General features: G+C 47.7%; 1 protein-coding gene across 8 annotated transcripts in view; it reads right to left on the bottom strand.

Moving 5' to 3' along the window:
• Positions 1–3,930: 3,930 nt before the first annotated feature.
• Positions 3,931–17,041, bottom strand: part of PCBP3 (poly(rC) binding protein 3) — a 31,076-nt gene continuing 17,965 nt past the window's right edge. For 5 of the 8 annotated variants that reach the window (XM_026086511.1, XM_026086512.1, XM_026086515.1 and 2 more), the window contains 4 exons: positions 16,682–16,741; positions 12,596–12,648; positions 6,593–6,762; positions 3,931–3,967 (listed from right to left, as the gene is read on the bottom strand). In XM_026086511.1, the coding sequence (XP_025942296.1) occupies positions 3,931–3,967; positions 6,593–6,762; positions 12,596–12,648; positions 16,682–16,741 (320 nt within the window). The remainder of the gene's footprint in view (positions 3,968–6,592; positions 6,763–12,595; positions 12,649–16,681; positions 16,742–17,041) is intronic. The other 3 variants (XM_026086514.1, XM_026086517.1, XM_026086518.1) reach the window with 1 other exon arrangement.

Raw genomic sequence — 17,041 nt, 5'->3', positions numbered from 1 at the left:
AGGGCTCCCTTGCCTCCTCAAGCCAGAATTCAGGTCAGTCAAAGCATTCATTTAAATACCTTGGAAATATCAAGATTTAAAGATCAAACACGCAAACATCATTCACACAAAACAAACTGAAATTCCAAGGTGATAAGGCAAAATCCAGCCCTGTGCTATGGACTCCAAGGTGGCACATTTCAGCAATTTTCCATTTAAAAATGGCCTAAAAAGCATTCATTTTTTATTTAGATGCTGGAAGATTTGTGAAACTCTACTGATGCTCCGTGGAGAGCTGAGGCCGCAGTGACTCGGTTCCTTTTCTTAGATCTCTGCTATTACTTGAGTTGTTCTTTGCTCCTCCTGTGGCATGGAGCACCGTTTCCCAAAATGCTCTCTTAAGCCTGTCTGAAGCTGGAGCATGCAGCCTTCACACAATGGCTTTGATCATGACCTGATGGCAGAGCGACACTTACGTCTGACACCCCCCACAACCACCACTTTTGGTACTTTTTCCTGATGCAAGCTGACCCTGAACCAGGCACAGGCAGATGTGTGCCTCACCACGGCTGTGGAAAAGGCTCTGGAAATGACCATCCTGCTTGCTAGCAAATTCCACCCCATGGCTTTCTCATGGGTCTCCCCACCATTTGGCAAATGCAAGCATGGTGTGCAGACTCACTGGCACAGGGCTGAGTGTAGCCACATTGAAAGTATTACTAAAGTCTCCTCTCTAGCAACTTCTGGGCTCGGTTGCATCCAGCAGACGCTACTGGGCATTTACTGTTTTGGGCAGGGCTTTCTCACTGAAGTGGCAAAGTAGCACAGGGAGCTGAATGCCCATAGCACAGCACATATCTTGCAGAGAGATCCAGGGCAGCCCTGCTCTGCAGAAACCACAGGTCCCAGTGGAAAAGAGTTTCTATCACTCATTGCAATTAGCCTGCCTAATTAAGACTCCCTGCCTTCCTCAGTGCCTAAGTGACCCACAGACATACGAACCCCTGTGAACACATTTGCTTGCAATGGGTTTCCCTGGTCTCAGTTGGCACAATCCTGCTGATGATTTCTAACAGCATCCTTTGTGTCAGAGCTTTAAAATGCTCCAAAATGCACAGAAAGCTGAGCAAAAAGTGGAAGCAAGCTGCTCCTGCCATGCACCCTTGCTGCTGTCTGCATGCCTCCATCACTTATGGCATCTGCTCATCCTCTGGCTTGTCCTACAACCCCATCGAGGACCCAAGTCACAGTGAGATGGGCTAGCTCCCTCCGTACTCTGTCCCTCTCAGAGTACATCACCCCAGGCCACTGGCTGCCCTTGGTTTCTGACTGCAGTACAGGGTCTCAATGTTACATGCAAAACCTGGGTCTGTGGGCCACAACAGCCCAGCTGAGATCAACAGAGCGGAGGGACATCCCTGTAGCTGGCAAAAAGAAAGGGTTACGGAGATTTCCCTGCAAAGGCCCTTCAGTGCTTGGCCATACTGCCCTTGCACTTAGCTCACCGGTTGTAGCTCTGCAGGACGTGCATTTGAGCTGCTTGGGGGGGTTGCAGCAGCATGTGGAGTTTTTGCTGGCTGGTACATGAACCTGGGTCACTGTTCAGAGCTGCTGGGTGGCTCCGTAACACTGATGGAGGATTTTCATGCTGACACTCACGTATAGCTATTTTGTTCTTTCAAAAGGAAAAATACCTGAGCTAGACTGGAGTGAGGAATGGGAGGATACAAGGAGTGCCAGTCACCCACGGGTAAATTCCCACCTTAGCACATGGCTCTGCACTCGCTGTGATCAGCCTGCAATTTGGGGGAGGCAACATTTGGTGCCTGGGCTCCCGCCCTGCTCTGGCGTCAGCACAAATACAGTGGGGGCTGCTGATTTCCCCTGGAGGAGGTTACTGGCCCCATCTGTGCCCATTCCCACTGCCAGATGCACCTGGGTTCCCCTGGCCAGGGAATAAGGGGATGCTGTGGATGCCGGGCCACGTGAAAGGCACAACTGATTCAAAACTGCCAGGGATAGCAGGGCAGTGGGCTGGGAACAGGCATCAAAGCATCTTATTAAGGAGCTGGAAACACCTTTAAATGCAGAGGCTTGAAATGCTCTGGAAAACTGAGCTTGCATGGATTTTAAGACACCTAGACTGAGTGATTTGCAGATGCTCAGAGGCAGTGGCTGGCTCCACCACTGTGGAGGAGCTTTGCACACTGTGGGGTCCAGAGCTGGGGGTACTAACCCTGCCAGACCGCTCTAAGGAGAGGGAAGAGGCCAAGTTGCTGCCTGACATGCACAGGGCATGGGAACATGACTCTGACCACCCCATCTGAGCGCGGGCAGAGAGGCCAAGCAGTCAGTACCGGTGGTGGGAGCGACATCCCCGCAGGAGAAGAGAGGAGAGCTGCCGGCCATGCACACAGGGGYATGTGCCAACAGTACTGGGAGAAGAAGGAAGAGCTGTGAAGTCTTGGGGCTTATCTGCAAAAAAGATATATGTTTCCCAAGAGTTATGGTGCAAAAATGTATTATGCAGCTACTTAGTGGTGTGGGGACATGATATATTATGTCCCCCTCATTTGCAAAATGGGAAAAGTGTGCACCATACATTTTGTACAGTAGGAAATTACTGGATGGAAAATATATTTGTTTCTCCTTATGAGAAGTAGGAGAGGGATACAAAGACAAGAGCCTGGAAGCAGAAGGAAGGGTTGAGCCCAAAGGATCCCAGGGAAGGGCATGTGGCCTAGACATGGCAAATCTGTCCAGACAAGGTGGCCAGTGAGAGATGCTTATCATCATACCATAAGAAGTAAATTAATTTTAGGAAAAAAAGCAAGCATTGTGCAAATCAAGTACCCTCCCCTTTATAAAAAGAAGGTCTTGAACCACTCAAGAAGTGCATCACTCAGTGAGGACTTTTTTGTTTTTTTTAAAAAAAGGTTTTGTACATAACCCCCACCTTCTGTCAAAGTAGCTAAAAAGGTGGGCAAAGATGCAGAGGGCAGGATCACACTGGAGATCGTGGGGCAACCCAGGAGAAGAATAGTCAGAGCCCATTGGTAGCAGAGCTGCACAGACGTTTATTGAATACAAACACTGACAAACACAGCCGGCTCACAGAGCTTCCTGAGCTATCATCCAAAAGTTGCTTGTGGGGATTGTCGTAAGAGTGCTTTCAAAGGCCCCTGGGGATTTCAGTCCTGTATAACTGAATTCTTCCTACTTTCAGTTGCTTGTTAGTTAAAAAAGAGTACTTTCTTATGATTAGTATTCCCTTCCTTTAGTAATAAAAATGGCTTGTCTGGACCCTGCCATGTTGCAAAGGGAATAGAGTGTATGTGAACCAATGCATGCGCGTAGGCTTGGCTCCTGCACATTCTGCTTCCAAAATAACGTGGGGTAAAAACTATGCCTTAATCTCAGGGCAAGGATTCAAGGTCGCAAAGGTGAGCCAGGACAAGCAAAATGAACAAAACAGGAGCATCAAAGGAATAACTGCAAGAAAAACAAGTACTTCAAAGCAAGCACAGCTCTGTATGGCATCACAGTTCCATAGGCTACAGTAAGTACCGTCAATGTCAACTCAAACGTTTAAATAGCTAAGCTAGATTGACACTAGAGACTCATCATCTCCTGAAGTCTCACCAGTGGAAACCCCCCTCCCACCCCCCAAAAAAGCAGATGAAGTAACAACACCATATACTGAAAACAAGGACCATAACTAAAGAGTTCAGGAGCAGTACCAGGAGCACAGTACGGAGCTTGTAAAGAAACATTTCAGTGTGTGCATATGTGTGTATTTATATATATATATATATATATATTTGTTAGTAAAGAAAAGAGTATCTATGGAGATAAAGGGAAGACGGTAAATATACAGATTGTACAAGCTGGGTGGAGTGTCATTGGCTTGAGAGGGTCAGGTGATGCAGGATGAAGGATGGTGGGTGGAAATTAGAGTGCGCCCATTCCAGTGACCTCAGACGTCAGCCTAGAATAGACAGGGGCAAAGAGAGGGGGGAGGGAGGAGACAAAAACAAATACTTAATAACCAGAGTAGAAAAGAAAACAAAGATTCTGTGGGCCAACACTCCTTCTCTCGCCTACCCCCACTCATTCTCCAGCTCATGCTGTCTTTGCTGGGGCTATAGCATGAGGCAACGATCCAGCCCAGCCTTACAAGCAGCGACACCCCAAAAGGGACTCAAGCATCTTTTTTCCCCATGTGTGGCCACTTGGACATTGGGTGTGTGGCCCAAGGGTGGCCCACCCTCTCCCAGTGCCCTCCATGGGGAGGCATCCTCTGATGGATGCCCATGGGCTCCAGACACACACCTGAGAAGGAAGCCTACAGCCAAAGGTCCAGCAATAGGGGAGACAGATTCCCCCTCTCCTAGAGTCATATCAATATCCTGAATTAGGTGAATTTAATTTTTTCCCAGCAGTTGACTCCTTACTGGGTTCCTTCAACCCCTGAAATCTGGCTGACAAGGGGCTGCTCAGGAGATTAGAGGAAGGTTATTTAAAGCAGGATTGAGGGGTAGAAACCAGCCTCTGAAGCTTATGGCAGTGTGTTACAAGCCTGATACAGGGTGACTTGAGGACTTGTCAGTTGGGATTTTGGGGCCTTAATGGAGGTAGCAGGCACCCGCAGAAGCAAGGACCTGAAATATGGAGCCAGCTAAGCATCTGGATGCCTTTTCCTCTCCCTGAGGGCACAAACACTCACTGGTACCCAGGTAATGCCATCCCTGGCACTGTGTTGTGGCAGAGATGCCACCAGTGAGGGGTGGTGGTAGGAGACAACCCAAGCACATGGCCTCACTTCTACAAGCATCTCTCATACCACAGATGGGTAACAGCCCTAGCTTCTCTCTCGCCATGAGCCCTTCTGGCCCTTAACCTTCAAGCTCCCCTGGTCTCTCTGTTTTCCTCTGGATATTGAAGCAGTGGGAATCAGAGATATGTCCAGTCCTCCCCCTGCCAAGCTGCTGTCATTCCCTGTGTTAGTCACAGCACAAGCTGCAGTTCAGCTATCCCTTCCCCAAAAGCGAAGAGCCCCTCACTTTTCTTTCCCTTTCTTTTCTCAAGAAGTTGTTGGGATTTAAGAGGTGTCAGGAAAGCAGCTCACGCAGTGCTTACAAAGCACCTCCGGGGAGTGAGGGGGGGGGGCCCGTCCCTCTCTTGTGAAGCTGGAGGAGCATGGAGACACAGACACCAGAGAGGTGCCATAGGTCAGAGCAGAGGTGCTTCGGCACAGTAAAGGGGGAGCAGGGTCAGGACAGAATGGTAGAGTTTGTTGCAGGTCAGGGCTGAGGTGGGCTGGTGCAAGGAGAAGAAAGCTCGTGCAGATCTTGCCAGTGCTCCCAGCCCCTCACCTAAATGAACATAAAAGTCTTCACCAAAAGCTCCTCCCCACCCTCTTCTGGACCCTCATCCTGCCAGAGGCTGCTCAGAGCAGTGCATGTCCTGCATTAACAGTGCTGGTAACAGACTGACATGGTACCAACTCTGCCTGCTCTGGAGAGTGTGGACAGTTGGCTTCATGAGATGGGTGCCTCAGTTTGCACTGCTCTGCAGGCTGTGTTTCTAAGGAGGGGTGCTAGGTCAGGCAAAGGACCCATTTCCTCTTAGACTTCCTCTCCACGTCACTTACAAATTTGTGCTCACAGGCGGACAGGTTTGCATAAATCCAAAGTCCCCCTAGAAACAACTCACAGCCAGCATAAAGTCAGCCGGTTCCACCTCAATACCAATTTCTCTCCAACTAGGTCATCCCACATAATTTCCCCTTGCAGTTCCTTGCTTGCCATGAGCAGGCTCAGCTTACATGATCCATGACCCAGTGTAACACAGAGAGCATCAGGACCCCAAATGGAGACAGCATTAGAAAAGACTGTTCAACTTAAGCTCAGACCCTATGTGTCCCTGGAAAGTCCTGCCGTGCCAAACTTGTTAGAGAAGTATTGATACGAAAAGGAAACATCCAGGCTGTTCCCATGTCTTTTGTTTATTGGACTATTTGATTATTTTCATTTGATAGAGGAAAACATTTTGGAGGCCTGGACACATGTTAAAGAGGGTCTGAGAAGATATTGAGACAGTTGGTCTGTATGATTTTGCAGCGAGGACAAGACCAGCCCACCAAGCAGTGTCAGATTACGCCTTCCCACCACCAGAACAAATCCATCTCCATGCTCTGCCCGAGAGCTCTACCTTGTTTGCAGGGAAAAGTAGCAATTTTGCCTGGTTATAAGCAAAATCCTCAAGCAAGGATGGCAGGTGGGCAGGTGACCAGCCCCACCACTGGCTCTAGCACAACCTGTGGCTGCTCCGACAGCAACAAAGTGGCTTCTGGTCCCCAGCCAAGGTGCTTGTCTGAGAAGAGGCCCTGCAGGTGATGTCTGATCCCCATTCAGAGGACTTAGCAAGAAACCGTCAGTGTGCGTGTCACATGCCGGCCCAGAAAGCCTCATGAAACCCCTCTTAGCCTGAAGTGACTGGAGCATGTGCTACTCTCTGAGCTCCTGCAGGACTTACTCAGCCAGCCTCTCTCTTTATGGGAAGATCACGGAGGCAGGGCTGGGCTCATGTGGCCTCCGCTAGCGGGTCTCACCTGGCGTTGATGAGGTATTGAGCGAGGCTGATGTTTGCAGGGGTTCCTGTGATGGTAATTTGGCGTTCTGATGATCCTTCCGTGGCATTGGCGATTTTGATCTGCGCTCCAGACATCTGTCGAATTTCATTGATTTTGGTCCCTTGGCGTCCAATTATGCAGCCTATTAGCTAGAAAAAAGTATGGAGGGAATGTCTTAAAGCAGAAGCTCAGGCAGTAACTGGCGGGATGCAAGCACAACCGCACGGTGAAGGTCAGAGGGCTGGCAGAAGCCCTGCTCTCTCTGCTCAAGGGTGTGAGTGACTTTAATGCTCATGAAAACAAGAGACTAAAAGCACTGGGTTGAGTCCCACCTTAACACGAGCAATATTCTCCCAGGATACTTTCATCGTGACCTTTAGCGACCTGTCCCATTCTAGTCCATTGGGAGCAAATTTTAATTATCTGAACATAGTGCCAAAGACCTTTTAGGGTTTCAGAAAGGGAAAGACACCTCTACCCTATACCAGGCTTATTTCTGGTCACATCCTTGGCCCATAATGGGAAGCCACCAGGAAAGGGAGCTCTACATCTCACCTTTTTGTGAGATGGGAAGGACGGCTGAGCCTGTTGGGTGGCTGTGCCCTTGCAAAGTGCCAGACACATCCTGGCAAACCTACTTCTCTCACTGCTCTTTCCCTAGATTTACATCTGGGAGGAGGAAGAGGATCCATCCTGACTCCCTCACCCAATGCATGCTGACATACCTGTGTGGCCAGTAGGTCCTGAGGGAACAGAGCAGCAGTGGGGGGAGCTCACGAAGGTGGTACTGGGTAAGGGAACAGAAAGGGGTCAATGTGTTCTGCACTGATGAAAAGAGGCCCTGTTGATAGCACTGGACTGTAACATTTGTGAGCATAAATACTTCACTGCAACCTGTGCAATTTAGGGTGATCCAAGCTCTCCACCATTCCCTAACCTTTCTCCCAAGAAGCTGTCTCCCAGGGTGAGAGATTGATCAGATCTCTCCACCCATCTCTGCTGGCTGCCCTTTCACATCTGGCTGCCACTCTGGGCAGAAGTGGCCAGTTCCAGCATCTACCACAGGCTCACAGCAATGGAAAAGGTGGCAATAGTGAGAATGAAGAACAGATAGACACAGGGAGAGGGAAGAGAGCATAAGAGAAAAGGTTTGCAGCAGGGAATGATGGAGTTGCCGGCTTTTTCTGAACTACACTTCAGGGCATACAGCTCCAAAGATGGCTCATCTCCTTGAGATATTTAATGCTTGTTTGAGATGGACAGAAGGAGCTAACTCTGGACAGGGTGGGATCGGTGTGCATGCAGAACTCCGGCAAACTGTCCACACTAAATGCCAATGTAAGACACTTATTAAATGCTTCTCTTGTGAAGCAGAAGTCCAGTTAGCTCACTCTGAAAGTGTGCTAGCTTCCCTCAGTGTGATTCCCTGCCACACAGCATACTAAATAGCAATGGGGATGTGATGGGGAATGTGATTACAGGATAGAGGTTGGAAAAGCTTGCAATCCCTGAATATTTGCATGATCATTAAATCAGACATTGAAGTGTCAGAGCCAGCACCTTGGTAAGAGAATCAGGCCTTGGTCACAACTCAGATCTGCTTCTGGCTTCCGCTCAGCTTGCAGGTTAACTCCGTATTACGTTCACAAAGCAATTCAAGCAACCGGAAGGGTTTGGGCTGTTCCAGACTCATTTCCCAACAGAGCGTTTTACTGCACCTCACTCCGATCACAAGTGACGATACATTCGTGATGCTTCTCCCAGGCCTGCTGAGCAAGCCTGGCCAGAGATGTGCCATTTCCCTACCCTGCTGCTGGAGGAACGGACTCTTTCCAACACAGTTCTGCTGAGGCAGACAGGTCTTCTCTGCACAGGGTCAAGGCCTGGGTGCTGGGACCAGGATCAGCCTCAGAGTCACCAACGCAAAGCAAGGCGTCACTGCAGCGCTGAGATGCTTGCTACTGCCTTGCATGGAGCACACACTGGGGAACAGTCTGAAGTTGGCCTGACAGCAGAGGGTTTGGCTCAGGACTGATTCAACAGCCCTTATCCATTCTCTGTCATCTCCCACCCTTTTCAAGACTTTGTTTTGAGGACAGTATTTTTTTTCTTTCGGACCTCTGTTAGGCTTGGAATTGAGTAAGTTTAAGGAGAAGTCCCACCTCTGTAATCAGGGCAATTTCCCACAATTTCTGTCTTTTGCTGCTCTCTGAAGTGCCATCTGCACAAGAGACAAAAGGAATCTCTCACAGAATCTTTAACGCCTGATCTTTTCCAGACGAACCCTAGTGAACATGCTTAACACAACTGGCATTATAAAACAGATTTTCATCATCTAATAATCGGACAAAGCCTTTTTTTTTTTTTAAGTGTTTAAGGATGGAAATAAATCATGTTTCAGACAGTTCTCTACACTTATCTCACTGCTAATCACAACTAACCTGAAGATGCTTATAAAGAATGTATAATCAGAAGAAAATAAGCATGCCACTTACCAAAGGGGTCAGTTTAACCCCAAATGCCCCCTCAGTAGATGGAATCACGCACCGTTAATAGTTTCACATCACTCGCCCCATCCTGTCCTACACACAAATTCCCTGTCCTTCTGCCTACAGAAGGGCCCAAAGATAATTACAACATGAAGAAGCAGCATCCTGAAAAAATATTCTCAGTCAATGTTTAGGAAACATGGGCTTATCTCAACCATTGCATGTGTCTTTCACAGCCTTGCAGTCAGCCCCAGGCTGGGGACACTGCCAGAGGTCTCTGGCCCAAACCCTGCCCCAAGCAGGGGCACCCCAAAGTCAGGGCCAGGTGCTCAGGGCTGGGAATGGGGTGAATGTGAGACACTCCCCAGGGTGGAGCACCCCCCACCTCTCCGTGCCCTGTCCCAGGGTGACCCTGCTCTCAGGGAAAAGGAGTTTCCTTACACTTCTTTGGGATTTCCCTGGCTGCAGCTTTGTGCCCGTGGCCTCCCATCCTTTTGACCTTTGAGGATGGTTCATCTGCCTCTTCTCTGTTACTCCCTCTTAGCTCCTTCAGCGTGAAAAAAATGCATGCGGAAGCTCAGTTTCACCATATGCCTTTGACAGAATGAAGAGCAAGTGGAGAGCAATACATGGTTACAGCACCAGCAAAAAAGGGGACTTCTACTTAAAAACATCTTTCATACTCTTGAAGAAAATATAGTTTTTCCTGAGATCCAGAGGGCTGAATTTTCTCAGTGGCTCCTGAGGGGACCTTTAGATTTGCTCTTACTCATTTGTGCATCAACTTATAGTTTCCTCAAGCACCACTGCAGCTTGTTAAGGCAAATTAAGATGTCCAGCTTTTCCAACATACACGAGGTGTATCTGTGTGCCCTGCTTGTCTGTGAACATTTAAGTCCCTTTCCAAGGTCACATCAGGGAATTTGGAATGTGGGAAATTCATCCTGGCAGCTGCTGGACTTCTGTCGCTGTCTGTAGAACTGGAGACAATTACTTCTCCAAATGTTCATTGGTTTTGCTGTCAGATCGTGTCCACCTTAGAAGAGATGCTCTGTCCTATTTGGTTCTTAGATTTTAATGTGAGATGGCAATACTTTTCTGGGTAGATTCCTTTCATTGCCACTCTCAACAAGGATACCAGAGCGCTCAACAAAGCAGAGGGATTAGAAAGAGCAGAAAAATGCCCTGCAGTTGTCCTGATTAATGACACCATCATGCATGATATCATGCCAACAGTTTTCCCTTTTTAAGCCTTGCAGAAAGCTGTATTGACAATCTCCTAGTGAACATTTCTTAGCTTCACAGAGTAAAAGCCACCCACAGCCATGTCCATCTCATCACCTTATTCTTCACCTATCAGGTAGAGGGGTACTGATGGTTAAAAGACTTGAACGCATGCCCCACTATAGCACTGGAAAGATATCAACTAGCTCTTGGGCTGCAGCATGATGTACAGCCCAGCACCCACCTATCCTGGTGTTCATAGTGCAGAAATAACTCAGCCTGGAGAGGGTTCAGCAAAATACAATCACTTACATCTGGGAACCTGTTAGGGAGACAGCTGGAGCCAAATCTATTTAGAGAGGAGATTTTCAACGAGATCTCTGCACAGCATGCAAGTTTCTCCTGACAGTCAAAGGAATGACAAGATCTGGCACCCAGAAGCTGACGGCATGATGCTGCTTCAGGGTCACAGCTCAAATCCCTCATGACTCTATTTGTTAAGGTTCTGAGGAAATCAGACTGGACACAAGTCTTATGAATGAAGTGATAGCTGGATTTCATCATCAGATTTTCTTGAGCCCTGCTTTCTCTGCAGCACAACTGCAAGCTAGTCTATGCCCCCTAAAATGAGTCTCTCAATGCTTTACTTCAAGGGACAGACACCCAAGCCTGTCCTCCATTTCCAAGGGAAGATGAGAGCAAGAATTTAAGAGCCTTCAAAACAACAGGAGGCCAAGCTAAGGAGGTGTTTTTCAGCAGGCGGAGAAGGATGCAGGCAATGACATTTAGCACAGGTCTGAAATGGCTGAAGCTTTTAGAGAGAACATGCTCCCAAGTCCCATGGCAGGTCACCCAGCACTTTAAACTACAGAGCAGGCCCCTTTGCAAGGTAGCTCAGTATTCCCAAAGATGCCCTCGTTGTTACTAGATCCATGTTTCCTCACGCTAGGCAGACATGGTTGCTGCAGCCTCAGGAGCACTTGCAGATCTCCTGGAGGGGTTTTTTAACCAGAAGAACAAAAGCAGATTTGGAAAGTTGTCCTGTGGCTGCGCACAGCTTTGGCACTGGCGCCCATGTGCTCCTCGGCAGGGCCTTTCCCACATCAGTTTGCCCAAGGGTGAAGTGTCTCTGAGGATTTCAGCAGGCGGATGCTCGGAAGTTGTTTTGCTGCTGCATCTCTCAAGTGGAAGGAGCCCTTGCATGTATCCTGACGAAGCGGAGGTATCCAGGCAGTTGTGTCTGGGCTCATTGCTGTTCTATACATCACAGCACAACTCTTAAATAGCAGAAAGAAGTGGACAAAGTTGCCAGACCTGCTTCAGCAACTCCTGAGAAGGATGGGCTGAGGGATCCTGTTGGAAGTCATTTCCCCACTTGCCCTCATCCTGATTTGACTGCTGGCTGGCTATCAAACACATGGAAATCACTGGGCCAGTCCAGAAGCAAGTGAGAGCCTTGGATCCAGGTGCCAGTTGTGTGGGCTCTCCATCCCGCCTACTCCCACCTGAGCATCCCTGAGCATCTTCCTTTTACCACTCAGTGCCCAACATGACTCCAGCTTTCTTCCAATGAATAGCCAAATCCACCATCCACTTTACCGCAATGGCTTCATCAATAAGACTGAAATCTGACTGCCACCAGTACTAAAATGAGATGTACTGTCCTTTAAAAGCTTGGCAGTTTGTGGCATTAGTAACACTACTTATGTCCTCTGCAAGCCCCCAGTAAACATGCTTAAGTTGAAACATCATTTCTGATCTGCCAGCAGTATATTAAGCAAATGATGCTGGGACTCAGCAGAGAGCACAGAGATAGACTGGGCAGCCTTCTCCCTTCTCAGCCCAAAACCAGGCACATTTAAGTGATAAGACAGAATCTATGCCAATGCTCAGTGCTGTAATCACACTGACTTGGGAGCTCCCTCCCCTCCCGAGTGCTGCCATCTGGGCATGTTTCATGAGCAATAAGTTCACTTTGAAAGCAAAAAGGAGTATTAAAGAGGATTTTACCTAGCAAAGTTATCGAAAGGGTAAAAGTCCAATGAGTACTTATGTTTTATACTGTTGTCTGACCCTCCCTGCCCCCAGCAATCAGACTAGGAACTGTGCAAATGGCATGAGTGAACGTGGTGAAGGGACTTCTCTAAGGATATTTAACAGGGTGGTTTATCTGCAGCTTAAATATATATGTGTATATACACTCGTACACACATGCGTGCACACACACCCAGAACCAGGCAGAGGAAGCATTTGGAGCCACTATACTTACATCATTGGGAATGGTGAGTTCATGAGTACTGGCCGGGGGATTGGCATCCAAACCTGGGCATGTGCAAGGGAAAATGGTTATAGCTTGCAAAGGCAGTGTGGTGGATCTCCTGGTACTTTACCACAACAGTAGACATTACAAATGCTGCATACTGCTCCAGGGCCAGGAGGGGAAGGGGATCACACATTCTGGTACAAGGAGGAGGAAGATGGTTGCTACCTAACTCTTCCGGAGCCGGTTGCCACTTTCCCCTGCTGCCCCTGGGTTCCTCGAGCTGGTTCTCACAGGCACCATGCTGCAGACTGAAAATACTTTCCTTGCTCTCCTCCACTTCCCAAGACACACAGGGAAATCACTGTGCTCCTGCTCAGCTAGCTTCTCGCTCCCCACCCTCAATTTTCCCACTCAGAATGGCTTTTGAGGCAGGTATGTTACAGTGCAAGGTTACAGTGTCATCAGGGAGAGGCTGACAGAGGTTAAAAAAGCAACCTTCTTTGAAGTCCTCCTCCAAGCAGAAGCAGGCAGCCTTTTGGCTAGGAAACCTGACCCTAGAGACAGCAAACCTGCCATAGAGGGAGTGCTAAGTCAGGAGGATTGTTCGTGTGCTCTCTAGTCCTCTCTGGAGAGATCGGTACAGAGCGGCTTGCTTAAGAAAACAGCTCAGCAGCCCAAAATCAAATTCTCTGGGAGATGTGGCAGTGCTACACCATGGCAACACTGCCTTGTGGTGTAGGTGTAGGAGAGCGATGCTGCGGGGCCATATATCGAGGCATGGGAGATGAAATCCTTGGGAAACCCTCCCCTGCTGGGCTTTGCAATGTACTCTGCAAGTTAAGGCCCCTTAGATTTGCATACTGAATTCAAGCCAACGACTGCTAAGATGTGCACGCTAGCTGGATTCAGGACTGGTTGTTGCTCTTACTCCAAAGGGAAAGCAAGGCAAACAGTACACAGATTTAGAGCCTGCTTCCCTGCAAAACTCTGTGGAAACCCTCAGTATGTATTAACCAGTGAATACAGCAATCTGCTTCCTTCCAGTTTGTCTAGGGAAAGGAAGGACGCTTTCCTTTATGGTGGGAAAGGTTGGAGTCAGAAGACTACCATATACAGCTTCACATGTAAGCAGACGACATGTCATAACACTCCTGGGCCAGGATGAAACCTGTGTTACCAACAGTTTTCCAGATTAAATTGCATTGTTGCTGAAATAGGGACATCCTACTGCAATCCTGCAAGATAGAAGCTGTCTGGTGGCTAACATGTATTTACAGTAACCACAAAAACGTAACTGTAGAATATAAATTACAAAGGAAAGCTTTTAAGATCAATGTGTTCAAGAGTCTAAGAGACAGTAAGGTCTGCATCCAACAAAAGAGGGGAATAAAGGGGGCATAGAGGAAAGAAAAGGACCAAGAAAGTGGAACTATTGAAAGAAAAGGAGGAAAAGGCAACTTTGCCAGGGTCAGATGCTGCATGTTTTCTCAGTTTCCCTGACTCACTTCAATGAAGGCACCATTTACTCCGCTGCTGTGAAACAGCACAGCAGCAGCCCTGAATTCCTAGCCACAAAAGCCAGGGGAGCTGCTAAATTTGCCACTGCCTCAAAAGCACAATGCAGCTAATGCAAGCAGAGATCAAGTTTTGCCAGTATGCATTTCCATCAAGGCTTATTGTGCAGTGAAAGAGAAGTTCCCATCCAGTTTTGTTGGTAACAACGGCCTAGGTTTTAAAAATCAACAGGTCAAAAATGACATCTGTCTGGATACCAGCATTGTCAAAGCAGTATTTTCTTACAGAACAGCAGCTGTGGCAGTGCTACATCCCCGACTGGCCTCGGGACTGCACCGAGAAGAGGAGGGTGGACCGATCTTAAATTGGATGGGTAGCCATTTGCCTACTGGAGCTCCCACGGTTCAAACCTCTCACCCCGGCTGAGATCTACCGACTCCAAAACATACATCAAAATTAAGCTTTACATTGGAATCCCATTTCAATGTCTACTCCTAGAAATAAGAAGACCAGGTGTCTTTTATTTGCTAATGTACAATTCAAGTTCTTTCCTGAAGAGACAGGCTAAGAACTGAATCTCCCTTACAAAGATGCAATGTCTGAATATAATACACAGGTACCTACTTGAAGGCAGTCTCTTTAACATGTTATTCCTCAGCAGCACAAAAGGAGGCAAAATGCAGAGGACGAGCAGACAAATCCTCCAGTTAGCAGTCCTATGCCTGCTTTCACCTGTGCCTGGTGTACTTTAGCCAAAAACTGCACAAAATAACTCCTGTCTGGGTTTTACACACTGCTGACTTAATGCTAACTTTACAGCACAGTGTGCTGGAACAAACCTTTCACAGGTGTTTTCTTTCTCTGATAGCAAATTCTACCTCTGCGGTCTTTGTGCAAAGACCAAGTGAGAAGGGCTGAACATTTCCGCATACTCATATAGGATAAGTGCCCACACTCCAACCTGGACAGACTCCTTCCCTCTGCTTCCTGGTGTCCTCCTTGCCCTCCACTTTGCACCCAGTTTGGAGCTAAGCCTTACTGCAAGAATGCCTCATTTCTCCCCAAAACTGTTTACCACTTGAAATCTCCATGGCTTATCCTAGCTGGGTCAGCATGTCTGCTGAGCCCTGTGCTGTCTATTACTCCAAGTCTTCCTGTGATCTAGGGCAAGACAGTCTCTGCCTAGCAGAAGGGCGACAGCTCCCCAGGGTGCAGACCTCCTGACCTCTTGGCCAGGAATTAAAAGGCTCAGCTTGATAGTGGCCTGGATTTGGCAGAAAACATTTTCTGAAGTAAATGGAGTAATATGGGATGGCTTCACAACAGTGCTAAGGAGCCCACGGGTCTTTGGAAATCTAGATGTGGCTCCTCAGACTTACAGGTAGGGCCTCCATCTGCGCTTGGAAGGCATGTGCCAAATCCCTGGTGGGTGTCAGTCACCCATCACCAGCACTGACGGACACCAGTGGGACCTGGGACCCCCATGCCCCAGCTCTGACAAGGCTACAGTGGCAGGAGCAGTGGTGCCCACTGGCTGAAAGCTCTCGGGCCATCCGCACCACAGCACTGTGTGATCTGCTGCATCATGATGGCAATCGAGAAATGGCAACATCCTTCTTGATTACCTTGAGACCTTTTATTTTAGCATACCAGATCCTCCCCCTCTGACATGTACACACAGTCCCTGTGACTGTAATGGGAGGAATCCATGTGCTCAGCCAGAGCAGAATTAGTTCCATGGACAATCACAAAGGACAAAGCAGAACACACAGAAAACAAGGTTTTGCACATTAAAACTATGAATCAATTTTTGCTAAAGTCTTGCAGGATCTATTTCCATAGTCTGTGTTTGCTTTTTTAGTTAAGCAATGTCCCCAGACTCTTTCGAGGCACGCATGAAATACAGCCTGGATGCCAGCAATGGACCCACATGTACTGGGTAGGCAGAGGTGAGGTCTGTCTCACTTCACTGTGAACCTTCCAGTCTCAAGGTAATTCATCTAAACAATGGTAGGTTATAAAAAAAAAAGTATGTTTGGCACATATGGACCCACATGTAGCTGTCAGTACAGGACATTTGAAATAGAAATTTCTCTGTGATTACAGCCATGCTGTGACCCCTCAGTGTCCTGCTCTGATTCCTCAGTGTCCTGCCCCACTAAAAATGTGGCTCACCTTGAATAGCTTAAAGACAGCTAAAATTGCATGTTATCTCAGTTCCCACAGGCATTTTTCTATTGTTTCTGGGAGAAGATTACACAAAATTAAATGCAAGAATAGGGGTGATAACTCTGATGTCTTTCCATTACATGGGTGGAAGTTTTACACATACATCAAGAAAATAGGTAATAAAATATAGGTGCATTTCTTTTGACATGCTCTACAAAAGAGGCAGGCAATGTACTGCCTGATCTCTCCCTGCCCACCAGAAAACATGCTGTGTTCTCCACAAATAAGACAATTTATCTAGGAGCACAATGGTACAGTCCTATTTGAGAAATATATTGCAATAGAAGCCTACTTATTTCCCTGTAGCTTTTTTTTTGTTGTTGTTGTTTTTTGTTTTTTTTTTTTTACCTGATGATTGGCCCATCAGATTTTGAGCTTCTTCGGAGGAATGTAAGGGCAGCTTTTCTCCTGAAGAGCAAAGAAGAAAGAGATTTAATGCTTTTGCCTTCAAGGAGATAAGCAATGTCACTTCATCTAGGAAGCTCAAAATATGATGAACTTATTGTCAGAAAAGGCATTTCCAACTGGCACGTTGACCATTGAGTAAACAAAGATACTTAAAGTATTTGCACCCCCCTGTGCTGTATCTGCTTCCTAGTTCCCCATGAAATATTTTAGCTGGACACCAGTTTTGCAGACAGTGCTAATGAGACATTACAGTTCTGGCTGTCCTCCACATTAACGCGGCTCCCTACAGCTGCGTCTCCT

The sequence above is a fragment of the Apteryx rowi genome, unplaced genomic scaffold, assembly GCF_003343035.1.
Source record: "Apteryx rowi isolate R43461 unplaced genomic scaffold, aptRow1 scaffold_699, whole genome shotgun sequence".
Classification (NCBI taxonomy): domain Eukaryota; kingdom Metazoa; phylum Chordata; class Aves; order Apterygiformes; family Apterygidae; genus Apteryx; species Apteryx rowi.
Note: the sequence above shows the minus strand (reverse complement) of the source record. Positions and strands in the feature narration are given on the sequence as shown.